General features: G+C 37.3%; 1 protein-coding gene across 1 annotated transcript; it reads right to left on the bottom strand.

Moving 5' to 3' along the window:
* Positions 1 to 5,212: 5,212 nt before the first annotated feature.
* On the bottom strand, positions 5,213 to 14,288 carry LOC127949658 (complex I assembly factor TIMMDC1, mitochondrial). Its single transcript, XM_052547109.1, has 8 exons — positions 14,216 to 14,288; positions 11,349 to 11,564; positions 10,937 to 11,102; positions 10,631 to 10,719; positions 9,061 to 9,128; positions 8,828 to 8,906; positions 6,918 to 7,028; positions 5,213 to 6,819 (listed from the first exon to the last, which is right to left on the bottom strand). The coding sequence occupies exons 1-8, from the start codon at positions 14,245 to 14,247 to the stop codon at positions 6,672 to 6,674; spliced, it is 909 nt and encodes a 302-aa protein (XP_052403069.1). The 5' UTR covers positions 14,248 to 14,288; the 3' UTR covers positions 5,213 to 6,671.
* Positions 14,289 to 14,348: the final 60 nt, after the last annotated feature.

The raw sequence follows: 14,348 nt of genomic DNA, 5'->3' as shown, positions 1-14,348 counted from the left end.
CCCAACAGATAATTTAAATGTATTGTTGTGTAAAGCATTAAACAGAGATTACAAAAAGTAGGTTCAGAAAGAAATATTTTGTTTGATAAAATTTATAACATATAGCCTACTCTTTTGGACAATGTGAGTAAATGATGACAGAATTGTCATTTTTGGTTGGTTGTAACTTTAATATTTTTTATTTTATTTTATTATTATTACTATGAAAATATGAAATTGTTTCTTTAATTAAATTATACTCTAAATAATAAACTAAAACTGCCAGTAGGTGGTGGTAATGTCTGAATGATAAGGTCATTTATTCATTAATTTAATTTGTTCAAATTGCTGATTCATTCAAGAGTGAATTAAATGGTTCTTTATGAATGGTTCATTGAATCATTGGGCTTGTTCGACATGAAGCGGATCATCACTATCAGACCGACCGGTGTGTGAAATCAAAAAACCACAAGAGCTTAGAGAGCAGACGACTCCTTGTGCTTTTGAATCACTCTCGCGATATGCCAATGGTTCAACAAGCCGCGGTGCTAAAATTGGCGAGTAGTGAGTAGCCGCGTTTCCACTGTTGAGCTTAAACCGGGCGTGCTAGTGCGTGCTAGTGCGTGCCAGGGCAAGTTGCGTTTCCACGGTCACCTCTGGGGCTTGATCGTGCCTCGTCAGGGCTTCCTCTGGGCCAACAACCAGGGTTTTTTGGCCCGACGAAAACCTTGGGCTAAAGCAGGCCAGCTGGGGCTAGAGGAGTGTTTCTGAACAAAGGCAGAGTTCTCCGCATTCTAAGCCCTGTTGCACAGCGGCGCTGGGTTGGTGGCAATCCTATACTGTGGTGCTGGCTCAGCCAACGTGACGTGAACAGTTTTGGGAATCTCTAGGATTTTTGACAGAATGGAGAAATAATTCAAAATCGTCTCTGCGGCCATCTTGAGCATTGGCGCTGAGCTGGCGGCCATCTTGCAGTGTGGCGCTGGACTGGTGGCCACTTTGTGCTGTGGCGCTGTGCTGGCGTCCATCTTGCCTCTTGGCGCTGGGTTGGCAGCCATCTTGTGCTGTGGCGCTGGACTGGCGGCCATCTTGCACAGCGGCGCTGGCTCCGCCGATTTGCGCCTCCTCTCCCCTCTCTGTCCACAATGGGGAAACTGCGGCTCCCATCCGAACCCCGGGGTCAACGGGAGGCCGCAGTGGAGATCGCTGCCGGACCTCCTCTCGACTACTCACTCCAGAGCGACCTCCCCTGGTTCCACGGAACACAACCTGGCAAGTACCCTCAAAGCCATTCCTCTCCCTTTTGATGGCTGGGGAGGAAATTGGAGCAGACATACCGCTGGATCTCTAGGATGGAGTCCTTCTGTAACGAACGTGCACCAGAGAAACACAAGGAGAGGGAGAGATCCAATTGCAGGTAATTTATTTAACAAATGAGGGTAATCCAAATCAACAGTCCAAGGAGACAAACAAAACAAAAGAGGGAACCGGAAGGAAAGGAACGGGAACTCGGAGGACGAGAAGGCAAGGGTAAGACTCGGGAGACGAGAACACTGGTAACACTAAGGGTAAGAACTCTATACAAACAACAGGGAAAGACAGGACCAGACTAGAGGAATTATAGTGGCTATGGTGAAGTGCCTATGGGGAAGTGAGCTCACTCGTGGACACCCAGGGACACAGAGACTGGTGTACATATATATATTAAATATTAGTTTAAGTATTTTCTATTAAATGTTCAAATGCAGAGTTTTGTGCATCGCGTGTGTGTGTGGCATGCTTGTTCATGTGTGTGTGAGCAAGTGAGAAGTAGAGAGGGACATCACAGTGGAGTCAGCTGTCTTAACCGTCCGTGGCTTATGTACTAACACAAACTAGCTTCATCACTGTGTCTGTCATGCAACTCTGTTCCTCTTTTGGGCCTGATCTGGTGGTAAAACTAAGGACATTATTAACTGTTTTTACATTTTGAAAGACAAAGCTCACGATTATGGAAAGGGGTGTTACATTTCCGACGAGTGCTTGCAGTGATCAGCCAATCACAATGCACTGGGTGAGTTGGCTAATCAGAGCAGACTGCGCATGTCGGAAAGAGGGACTTCGTAGAAAACGACTAGTTTGAGAGAAGCGGTGCATGGAGGACCTACAGTAATGTACAGTATTTGAAAATTAATGTGTTTTTTGAACATTAAAGCATGTCAACACATTCTGTTACACCAAATACACAAAATAATGATCTTTATAAAAGCATCATATGACCCCTTTAAGAGCTTATTGTGACTGTAGATCAGAGCAGGTATGAGCTTTATTTCTGAAAAACGCCAACCTTTTGCTGCTACCAGGGCATGCTTCATTTTCAATAATTCATACAAATACATTTACATTTTTTGTGTTTAGCAGATGTTTTTATCCAAAACGACTTACAAAATGTGTTTGTGGAAGAAATGAGTTATGCCACATTAAGGTCAACCAGAATCAGGAACACTTGTCATAACACCCATGCACTTGTTACATCGTAAGAAGAAGAATGGCATCTATTTTTAGTCCAAGGTCACTGTAGCCACTCAGATGCAGGACTGCCAGTCCATATACAGATCAGATGTCATTGGTTACTGCAGTCACCTGGATGTGGGCGGGGTGTCTGACGTCACGCTTGGATGTGGGCGGGGTTGGATGTCCACCGCAGGTTGCAGCGAGCCCTACTTGATCCAGACCAGATGGTGGATCTGATCCACTGTAAAGCTGCTTTGACACAATCTGTACTGTATAAAGTGCTATATAAATAAAGGTGTCTACTAGGTGTCCTAGTTGGGTGGAGGTTGGCAGATCATTCGACCAGAGAGGAACTGAAATGGTGAAGGTTTTGGATAGTCACTTTTTGCCTCACTGTGAAGGAACATAAAGACCTAAAGAACATAAAGTGACCTGAACTGACAAGAGGAAGAATACACTTGAAGTAGTGTACTGAGTTAGGGATGTGTAAATACTGGGTACAGTATTTAATTCCCTCAAATGAGAATGAAAAAAAAAAAATGTCATTAGCATGTCATTTCACAGCAGTCATGTCACCCTGTAGCCCAAGACTGGTTGCCCACTGAAGCTAAGCAGGGTTGAGCCTGGTCAGTACCTGGATGGGAGACCTCCTGGGAAAACTAGGTTGCTGTTTGTAAGAGGTGTTAGTGAGTCCAGTAGGGGGTGCTCACCCTGCAGTCAGTGTGGGTCCTAGCACCCCAGTGTAGTGATGGGGGCACTACTGGTGCTGGTCATATAATTAGAATATCATCAAAAAGTTGATTTCACTAATTCCATTCAAAAAGTGAAACTTGTATATTATATGCATTCATTACACACAGACTGATATATTTCAAATGTTTATTTCTTTTAATTTTGATTATTATATCTGACAACTAGGGAAAATCCCAAATTCACTATCTCAGAAAATTAGAAAATTGTGAAAAAGGTTCAATATTGAAGACACCTGGTGCCACACTCTAATCAGCTAATTAACTAAAAACACCTGCAAAGGCCTTTAAATGGTCTCTCAGTTTAGTTCTGTAGGCTACACAATCAGAGTCTCTGAGGTCCAAGGTCAACACAGCTATATGCCAGGAAGTTTTAGAGCACTTCATGCTTCCTGCTGCTGACCAACTTTATGGAGATGCAGATTTCATTTTCCATCAGGACTTGGCAACTGCACACAGTGCCAAAGCTACCAGTACCTGTTTTAAGGACCATGGTATCCCTGTTCTTAATTGGCCAGCAAACTCGCCTGACCTTTACCCCATAGAAAATCTACGGGCTATTGGGAAGAGGAAGATTCGATATGCCAGACCCAACAATGCAGAAGAGCTGAAGGCCACTATCAGAGCAACCTGGGCTCTCATAACACCTGAGCAGTGCCACAGACTGATCGACTCCATGCCACGCCTCATTGCTTCAGTAATTCAGGCAAAAGGATCCCCAACTAAGTATTGAGTGCTGTACATGCTCATATTTTTCATGTTCACACTTTTCAGTTGGCCAAGACTTCTAAAATTCCTTTCTTTGTATTGGTCTTAAGTACTATTCTACTGAAATATATCAGTCTGTGTGTAAAGAATTAATATAATATACAAGTTCCACTTTTTGAATGGAATTTGTGAAATAAATCAACTTTTTGATGATATTCTAATTATATGACCAGCACGTGTATACCATCAAAAAGCACCGTCCTACGGATGAGATGTTAAACCAAGGTCTTGACTGTTTGTGGTCATTAAAAATCCCAGGATGTCTTTCGAAAAGAGTAGAGGTGTGACCTCGGCCTGCTTTCCACCAATAAGCTGGTGTGTGGTGTGTGGTGGGTGCACTATGGCTGCTGTTGCATTATCTAGTTAGACGCCGCACACTGGTGGTGGATGAGGAGATACTTCCTTTCATGTTAAGCAATTTGAGCGCTTAGAAAAGTGCTATATAAATGTAAGGAGTTATTATTATAACTTTTTCTGCCTAGGGTTTTGTGCAAAAGATGCAATTCACAATTTGTACTCATGGTGTTGCTATTGGACTTCCACAGTAATTCCAGTGCTAGACGCACATAGAGCAGTTATGTCTGTGCAGTCAATGTGACTTTTTATTACAATTACAAATAATGCTGCTGGGTATATTCTCACTGAAATGATTCAGTTTGACTGGAGTAATGGGTAACATGAGTAGCATATTTCACAAGCATCCAACTTTTCCAGTCAATCAAATGGCTGCATAAATCCATCTAATATCCACGTGAATGTGTAACTGCACTACACAGCTTAATCAAATCAAACATTCTTTTCTTTAGCCAGTAATGAAAAATGTCCTGGTGTATCAAATTTGGTAGTAAACTAAATATGTATTTCACATCACATAAATCTGTCTTTTTAACATGTATACATTATTCACAGCCATTTTAATACTGGGTTAATTCTTTCTTGCCTGCTGTTTGCCAAATGTTAACTACCTTATCTGGAAATGAGGAACAGTAGGCTGTCTATTAATGTCTCTTGGCCCTTTAAATCTGTCATGAATTCCAGACTGTTTTAGGCATTACTGTACATCTGAGAGAGACCCAGCTGTTGTCACATCTTGTTTACAGAGGATCTAACCCAGCAGCTGACAAGCTCAAGGCATCATCCCTGCTCAATATGCTGTATTGTCAAAGAGTAATTTTGACATATAACTATCCTCTTCACGATAACAATCACAAAAAAATCAGTGAGTGGTTATACAGGTTTTTATTATTATTTATACTTTTGCGGGGCTTAAAGAGAGTTAATTTGCTTCTACAAATTAAAGCTTTAGGATCTTAAAGCAGAAGAAGCAGAACTCAGAGCAAAAAGATGCATTGCAAAAAATCTTGCCTAGTGATTTTGCTTTCCAATACAAATATACAAAGGTCCTTGAATCAAGATACATTTACTGCATAATAAAGAGATACGAAATAAAGATATGAATTCATGTTGAGAAACAAAACTGAGTTTATGCTTAAAACAAGAACTAATATTTTTTCCATGGGGAATTAAAATTTGCTTTCCCATTGATTGAATTTGATTTTTATGACACTATTTGCAGATATATGTTCTTGTTAATCACAAACTTACTTCTAAGCTCCTCTAATTAATATAATATATAATATTAATATCTCATAAAGAAGACGTGTTTACATGTATCTTGATTAAACTTATTTTTTGAAGTGTGATATTAACATATTTCATATTGTTTGAGAGCAGAGCAATTCAAGTCTTAAGCTATTAAAAAGTAATGAAGATCTGTAGGAAGTTAATATTTTCTAATTACATTTAGAAAACATGTTTTCATATTGTGTTCTTTTTGAATTTATCCCTTATATTTTCTATACTTGGTCTTAGAAGGATCTTTTTTATCTTCATAAAACCTCCATAACCCCTGGTTGTAGCATACTGTTATTTCTCTTTAAAAAATGTTGGAATGCTACATATAATATTCCTTACTTCATGAGTTAACAGCTCAGCAAAAAAAGTAATCATAATTTCAGCTGTTTATAAATTCAGCCAAAAAAAAAAAAAAAACAGCTTTTATTTCTAGCAAATATATAAATATGTTTAATGAAAAATGTGAAATATCTGTTCTTCATGTCACTTTGTAGCCCTTTTATTGGCTACATTTTATGTCCTCATGCCTCCTATGGAAAGTTCACACAGGTGAGCAGGGACTCTGGCCATCTTTCTAGTTTTTTTTCTCAGAGGTAGAACAAGCATTAATGGTTCATTGAACAAGTACGGAAAGTATTGTTTAGTAAACTTATTTGGATTTTACAAATTATCTTTAAAATACATTATTCTGTAAAATGAACTTTCCTTTTCTGCTGACTTTATTTGGTACTGATGTTTTACTTGGATGAAACCCATCAATTACAATTACAACACAGAAAACATCTGTTACTTGTATATGTGTCTAATCCAAATACTTTACCCAACTGCAACAGCTTCAAGTATCTGCAGGTTTTAAAATAAATAGGGTAATACACATAGGTGCAGTAAATAACATTTGCATTTGAAGGGAAGCATTGCATTGATAATGATGGTGACTGACACATATACTGGGAGCAGGTACAAGAAATTTAGTAGAACATCCTAGAAAGACCATAGTCTGAATGTTTGGCCAGGAGTTTTGGTTAATGAATTTTCCAGTCTCTGATGTTACTGGCTGTCAGGGCTCTTTGCACCTTTTTCATTCCTAGGTTGATTGAGGAGCTCCTCTATTCGTTGAAGGTCATTATCAGTGTCCTGATGTTTCTCACAATTCATTTCCCCAATGAGATCATCTGTAAGCTTGAGACGAGCATTCCTGTAATGGAGACATCAGCTCAATTTTTCGGCTTAAAGTGACTAGTTTATCGATTCTGTCCAAGAACGAAAAGATTCTCTTTCTCTGGTGTTACTAACCATTCAGCGACTCTGAGCTCATGTAGCTCTTGTCTTTCCCGTTGTCTTTTGTCATGCATGGTCTCACCTCCCAGCTTCTGCAGACCAATGATTACAACTCCAGCCGGCAGCCTGTTAAAACATCACGTTAACATCACAAAGAGTCACAATTAAGCAATATCACATAAGCGAAAGTGCTGCTGATATAAACACAAGGTGTGTAGGTTATCACAGTCATGCTGATATTTAGAACAACAAGCAACATAATCTGCCAATGGGGTAAGCAAAATAGACTTATTTCAAACAGAAAAAAAGATTATTTTGCTCATCTCATTGGCAGATTATTTTGCTTGTTCTAAGCAAAAACTCACTTAATTTTGACTTGGCCCCACCATGAAACAAGTTGAATAAAAAAAAAAAAGTACACAGTCAGTAATAAAATAAGAACAAATAAAACAAATCCCAAGCATTACCACTATATATACACACACACACACACACACACACACACACACACAAATGTATACAAATATATAGAAATGTTCACGTTAAGTACACAGCGCTTTAAGTTTATCACGTAGGTCTAACAGTATTCAAGGTACATAATATGATCATGTATACATTAAATATACTTAATCCTTAATATATAATTCATCCTTATTAAGGCAGGCTAGGTAAGTTATTCAGTGTAGAGCAAATTTAACCAGTGACTTTCTCTTTTTCATTTGTTCCTGAATTAACATTAATGACTCATGACAGCAGCAGATATAATAATCTGCTGTCAGACCAAATGCATGGATCACATATTTTCTTCCAACTGTTCACATTAATATAATACTTATTATTAAGAATGTACTTAAAAGGATATTCACCAAAAATGGGCATTTTGACTTATTTTCTATTTTTAGCCAGATACTTGTACTTTTTAGTAAAAAATTCCACTTAGTATTTGTGCGTTCACTTAAAGCAGACATAAACATACTGTTTATACAGCAGCAGTAGTAGTTTTGGTATATTGTATGTGTTGTGTTCATTAATAAATTGACAAACCTCAAAAACTAGCCAAACTAAAATGAATGTGCAGCCAGTAGTAGTTTTGGAATAATTAAAGTGTATTTATAGAAGCATGTCATCAATTTGTTTATATTTTTTAGTTTCAGTTTTCGTTAACAACAGTAACACTAACGAAATGATCTTTCACTGACCCATTTCCAAGTCCAATAACAGTGAGCATGTTAGCGTGCAACAGTCTTCAGACTTTGTAGAGCATAATGTACTATGCATAGCCTTTTTTCACTTTGTTGCACCTGACTGAGGCATTAAGGTCTGTCTGCCGGCACACTGTGTGCTCCAGGTGTGTGTTAAACAGCTGTGTGAGGCTCTTCTAACTTGAGCATCTCTGCTAATGAGGGGAAAAGTGAGCAAGTAGTAATTAACCTAAAACAAGAAGAAATATAAAAAGGAACACTGAAAAATATAAGTGAAAAAGAGCACTGCACAGCTGATAGCTCTTCAGATCAAAGACTTCTGTTTAGCATATGGGTACCTCTGGTAATGAGAAATGAAGAATGGAAAGAGGAAGACTGGAGGAGCAAAAGGGGGGAAGGGAGTTGTTTTGGCTGGGGGATGCAGATGTAAGACAGAGGGTTGCAGGGGAGGCCACAGCTGACTGACAGAACGCCCTCAGAGAGGGAGGGAGATGGTAGTGTGAGGGGGCAAAGAGTGCAGTGTTGCTCCAGGGTAGACACATCTCTCCAGGGAGAGCAACAGCGCTGAGATACACGCGAGCACACACGCACGCACGCACAAACGCACACACACACGCACACACACACGCACACACACACACGCGCGTGCACACACACGCACACACAGACGCGTGCACACACACACACACACACATAATCTCCCTCTCTCTCTGTTCTACTCACCCCAGTACAGCTCCTATGGCCGTGCCAGCCAGTAGCCCTCTAAGTCCCAGATTCAGCCGGAACACTCCTCCTGTAAGAGCTGAACACAAACACATGCAAAAACTGTCATTCTATCCTGTCATCTTAGTATGTTCAGCAAACATGCTTTTTAACTCCCTTATATTGAGGCACAGACAGGCCTACTAAAGTACCATCACCCACAGACCCAGAAAATAAGGAGTTTGTGAACTTACCACCTGCAACAGCAAAATGGCTCAGAGCATTTTTGTCTCTGTACACTGTCAGTCCAGTACTTACAGTGCTGGTTAAAAAAAAAAAATAGAAAAAAGATATGAACAGCATAAAGTATCTTTCATAATTGCGGAAACTTGACAAGCTATTCGTTTTCCTGCGGCAACAATCCTAGTATAGTAGTTCTAAACCTATTATACTGTTTTGAAAAACATCCTGTATGCATTTCTAAAACTCAAATGTGCTGTTAAAATAATGCTGCTCGTTAGAAAGGTGTAGTTTTTAATTTGAACTAACCGGCAGTGCCTAAAAAAATAAATAGATGAAACGGACTGTTTTCAAATAGGTTTCCCCAAACAGTCCTACCACCATTTGCAGCCTTCTCCAAAATAAAACCATTGGTTAAATCATTAATGTTTTCACAAATTTCAAAAAGAGGAAAAAAAATAGAGAGAGACTGACAACGGCAGTCAGAATGGAGAAAGAAAAAGAAAAACATCCGCCAATTCCATAAACACTATATTAGAAAACACCCTCATATCAGCGTTACCTTTTTTATGCAAAGGTATAAGTATAAAGTTTTAAATTTACATAATTATTATAATTATCAAAATATTTTTTTAACTTTGCATGATTTGCGATGCTGTTGAGTGTTAAAATGCGTCATCACAGTCTGTGAAACAATAGGCCTACATGAATTGTAAAATTATAGAATAAGTTCACCCAAAAATGAACATCTGCTAAGAATGTCCACACTCTCAGGCCATCCATGATGTAGATGAGTTTGTTTCTTTAAAGGAAATTTAGCATTAGATCACCTGCTCATTAATGGATCCACTGCAGTAAACTGGTGCATTCAGAGAACAAATAGCTGTTAAAAACATATAACATATATGTGTCAAATCCAATTTCTGGTTCCAAATTTTCAATCAATTTTACTAGTAGTCCACTGTATGAAGAATTTTGGGGTATAATATGTTTACTTTTTCAGTTTACTTTATATTGCTATCCTCACTTACATAAATGAACTATAGTGTCTTGCATCCACAAGTAAAAAATTATACCTGGTGTCTGAAATTCAGAATAATCTTTGGTTTGACTTTATATGGGTGGATTTTGATGTGAGAGGACAACAGGAGATGGACTTTTTCCACTGGAGGAAGTAATGTAATGAATTGTTGGGGTTGTATTTTAGACATAAGTGATGGCTTGAAGTTAAAAAGTCTTCATGATGGATTTGTTTCATACAAACATTCAGCTTTACACACAAGACATTAATTGATGGACTGGAGTCATCTGGATTGCTGTAGTGTTTTTAATCAGTTGTTTGGACTCTCATTCTAATGCCACCCATTCATTGCAGAGGATTGATTGGCAAGCTTATGATAATGCTAAATATCTCCAAATCTGTTCTGATAAAGAAACAATCTCATCTACATCTTGAACTGGCTGAGGGGGAGAATATTTACTTCATATGTTAATTTTTAAGTGAACAATATCTTTGTCCGACAAGTTCATTTAAACATGTAATTTAATGTTTCACAAATTAAACCTAAACATATCTACACTTACTTAAACATGGTCACAAAAGCTGCTACCCTCCAGCTCCACCTCCAGCCAAAGCGCACAAACCCACGAATAGCTGCATTATGGGCTGAGCGCTGGAGAGATACATATATACACAAAACATCACTGTATGCACCTTTCAGCCCCATAAAATAATAATGTGCATTTCTCAGCTGTACAAAATATAAAAACAAGCATCGAAAAACATATTTTACAGTACTCAAGTATGCTGATGCATTAATGGACAATGAAAGCAGATATCAATGTGAATGTTACATTTGGCATATCAATGAATGAATGTTTTTGTCTTACCACTGCATCCACTCTGTTTTGGTAAATTTCAGCCTGGCTGAGCTGGATGAACCTCTCACGGGCATGCCTTGCTCCTGGCAGGCCTCCATAGACCATCCCAACCACAGCTGCAGCAATCCCACTCTTTACTATATTCCTTAACTCCTCTGAGTACATCTGACCCTCGCTGAGTGGAAAGCAGAACAGAGTCAAAGAGAGGCAAATGCACCATGCCCACAAATGTTCCATAACAGTATCTCTGATAATGTGTGTTACAAATATGGCTTTGCTTATTCAATTGTCAATTAAACCTCATATCACGTGTATCAAACAAGGCCAGTGAAAGGCAAAGAACTACACATTTAAAGTCTGATTACAAGGGCAGAGAACCCAACAGTGTGTTATGTATTGCAGAAACATCACTGATACCTACCTCCTGTAGAAAATATTTTTGATACGATCCCATCCTGTGTCAGGGAACTCTGGTTTACCTAGGTGCTGTGGTAAGGTCTGTGTGGAGGTACTATCAGATGCATGGACACTAGGACTGGACCCCAGAAGACTCAGATGTGAGCCCTCAAGTCCATGTACATCTGTCCCCCCACATGTGGGTGATGAATTCTGCTGGCCTGCAGTACGCATCAACAAGCTGTTCAATCACAGAAACACAAGGCCAGAGGTAAAGGAGTGTGTTTATGCATGTTCATCCACACTGACATCCATGCCCTATGGTTAGACGGCAGAATCATACAGACAGGCTGCATTTAACACCTGAAGCAACACAGCTGTCAAAAAGAGTTTCTGCACCACAGAGGAATAATTTATAGAAGCCTGTAATTGCCAAAATAAAAGTAATTAGCACCTTTTACATCACAATTCAGGCTTGAGCCGATTTCTCTTAATTCTGAGAAAAAAAATAACTTAAATAAACAAAGAATTTAGACTCTTAGCCTTGCAATTACAAATTTACATCTTAAAATTACTTTTATCTAATAATTCTGCCCTTTTATTCAGAATTCTGAGTTTATATCTCATAATTGTACTTTTTTGTATTTTATAAAAAGGTATATATATATATGTCTTAAGTGTCCATTTTTTTTTCGAAATTAAGATTTATACACCATCTGAAAGATGAATAAATAAGCTTTCCATTGAAAATTTGAATCTGAGGGTGCAAAAAAAATCTAAATACTGAAAAAATGACCTTTAAAGTTGTCCAAATGAATTCTTAGCGATGCAAATTACTAATCAAAAAATAAGTTTTGATATATTTAAGGAAGGAAATTTTACAACACATCTTCATGGAATATGATCTTTACTTAATATCCTAATGATTTTTGGCATAAGAGAAAAATCTATAACTTTTACCCATACAATGTTTTTGTTTTTTGGCTATTGCTAAAAATATACAAAAAAATACATTGATTTTGTGCTAAGCATACTATAAATACAATTACATATGTATGTGCTTAAGGGGAGGACTTTGGGGGACGGGGCCCCTGGGCTTGAGGTCATGTTTTTGGACCTATACCTACTGTACACTACAAATGCCCTCATATAGAACATCATTATGGAGTAACAGAAAATACACAAACATATGCTTTAAGGTTAATAAATAGTACAATTAATATGCAACATATCTATGCTATAGTCGAAGTTTAAATGCAATATCAAATATTAATTATAATATAATAAACAGGGTGTGTTCTCTCAGTTGAGAGATCAAAACCCTGAAATAACTGAGCAAAAAAAAAAAAGAAAAACACTGATGTTGGCTTATTAGTATTATAAAAGTTATTATCGTATCTGTGTCCTCTTATGTCAGGTTTTTATTTAATCAATAAATTTAATCAAAGGAGAAGACATGCTGGCTATTAACTATCAAATAAAATAACTATCCACAAAATTCATAGATGGATTGTGAGTAAATGGAAAATTTAAATTAGGGCTGGTAAGCAATTACATTTTTTTATTTAATTAATTACATGATGTGGTGATCAAATTAATTGCACATCAAATTTGGAGAAATTACTTCCAAAAGATCGTTTAAAGTCACGTTGTGTAAAGCATCAAACAGACATTACAAAAAGTAGTTTCAACAAGAAAAATTTTGTTTGATAAAATGGTCCAATTCTGATGACAGAATTGTCATTTTTGGATGGGTGAACTATAACTTTAATACTTTATTTTCTTAATTTTATTATTGTTACAAAGAAAATATGAAATGAATTATTTAATGAAATTATCTAATTTAATTAAAGTATCTAATTTAATTAAAGTATCTATGGCCAATAGTTCAACGTGCCAAATGATTCACCCAAGTTGTTCAAAACGTGGATTAAGAAATGAAATGCTGCTGTGGGTTGCCTGGAGATGAACAGTTCTGCTTTATCTTTATATTCTGGTTGGCAAAACTGAGACAACATTGTGTCTAAAATAACATAATATTAACTTGGCCTAGTGCTTGTGAGATATTTCTTAACTAGCCTATGTGATGTAAATATGAGACAAATCTCAAATGGGAATTTTACCCCATATCTTGAATTTAAGTATCTGATTGTGCTAAAGTGGAACTACTGCAAGTACTATATATTCCAGGTACACTTTACATATCTTGCATTTAAAGACCTTATTAACAGTTTTATTAAAACTAATTTTAGGCAAATGATGGAAGGTGCCTTAAGACATTAAATAATGTGCATTTTGCAATAAAGAAAAGTTCAAATAATGTTTAATTATAATTTTACATCAGTATGTCTTAAGTGATATGTCAGTAAATATGGTAATGCATTTGAAGGATACTTAGCATAAAAATGTTTTAAAATAAATATTGCATGTTTAATTTAATTAAAACATTTTTTATTAATTAGGGCTTTTATCTCACGATTCTCCAATTTTCTCATAAGAACTGCAAAATAAGAACCCAGTTTTACAATGGAAGACACCCCACAATATCAAATCATATTTAAACCTAAGGTAACGTAATATGAATGCTGCTTTGGAGGAAAAATAGTCAAACACGAAGTAGAATTCAACATATTCAAAACAAGAGCAGAGAAGCATGTTTATCGAAGCTAAAAATGATATTCTACTTTCTCAAGCACTAACAGTATTCTAGTCTTACGTACTGTGTTTATTTTGCAGTGTGGACAAATGACATCGCTTAACAATTTAGGGTAATTTGCAAAATGCTAAAAAGGAGTAACTTAGACTTTGACTGTAAATTACAGTACATATACAGGAGCAAAGCGTAGTAAAAATCAATATGGACTAGTTCTCATAAAATCCCACATTTCTCACCTGCTTTCTTTCAATGCTCCTTCAGCGACCATTACAATGTCAACATGTTCACTTCCTTACACAAAAGGCCAGGTTACGCCATCTAGTGGTGGAGGACCCGACTAGTTATTAAATCAATGTCTTGTTTATCTTG

The sequence above is a fragment of the Carassius gibelio genome, chromosome B1 (assembly GCF_023724105.1).
Source record: "Carassius gibelio isolate Cgi1373 ecotype wild population from Czech Republic chromosome B1, carGib1.2-hapl.c, whole genome shotgun sequence".
Lineage (NCBI taxonomy): Eukaryota > Metazoa > Chordata > Actinopteri > Cypriniformes > Cyprinidae > Carassius > Carassius gibelio.
This window is presented reverse-complemented; position numbering and strand designations above follow the sequence as displayed.

Excerpts from the sequence above, each read along its gene's own strand:
- LOC127949658 (XM_052547109.1), bottom strand. The coding sequence starts at position 14,247 with ATGGTCGCTGAAGGAGCATTGAAAGAAAGCAG. Across the intron at positions 8,907-9,060 it reads CCATTTTGCTGTTGCAGGTG|CTCTTACAGGAGGAGTGTTC; the intron begins GTAAGTTCACAA and ends GTTTGTGTTCAG. Across the intron at positions 6,820-6,917 it reads GAGCTCAGAGTCGCTGAATG|GAATGCTCGTCTCAAGCTTA; the intron begins GTTAGTAACACC and ends TCTCCATTACAG.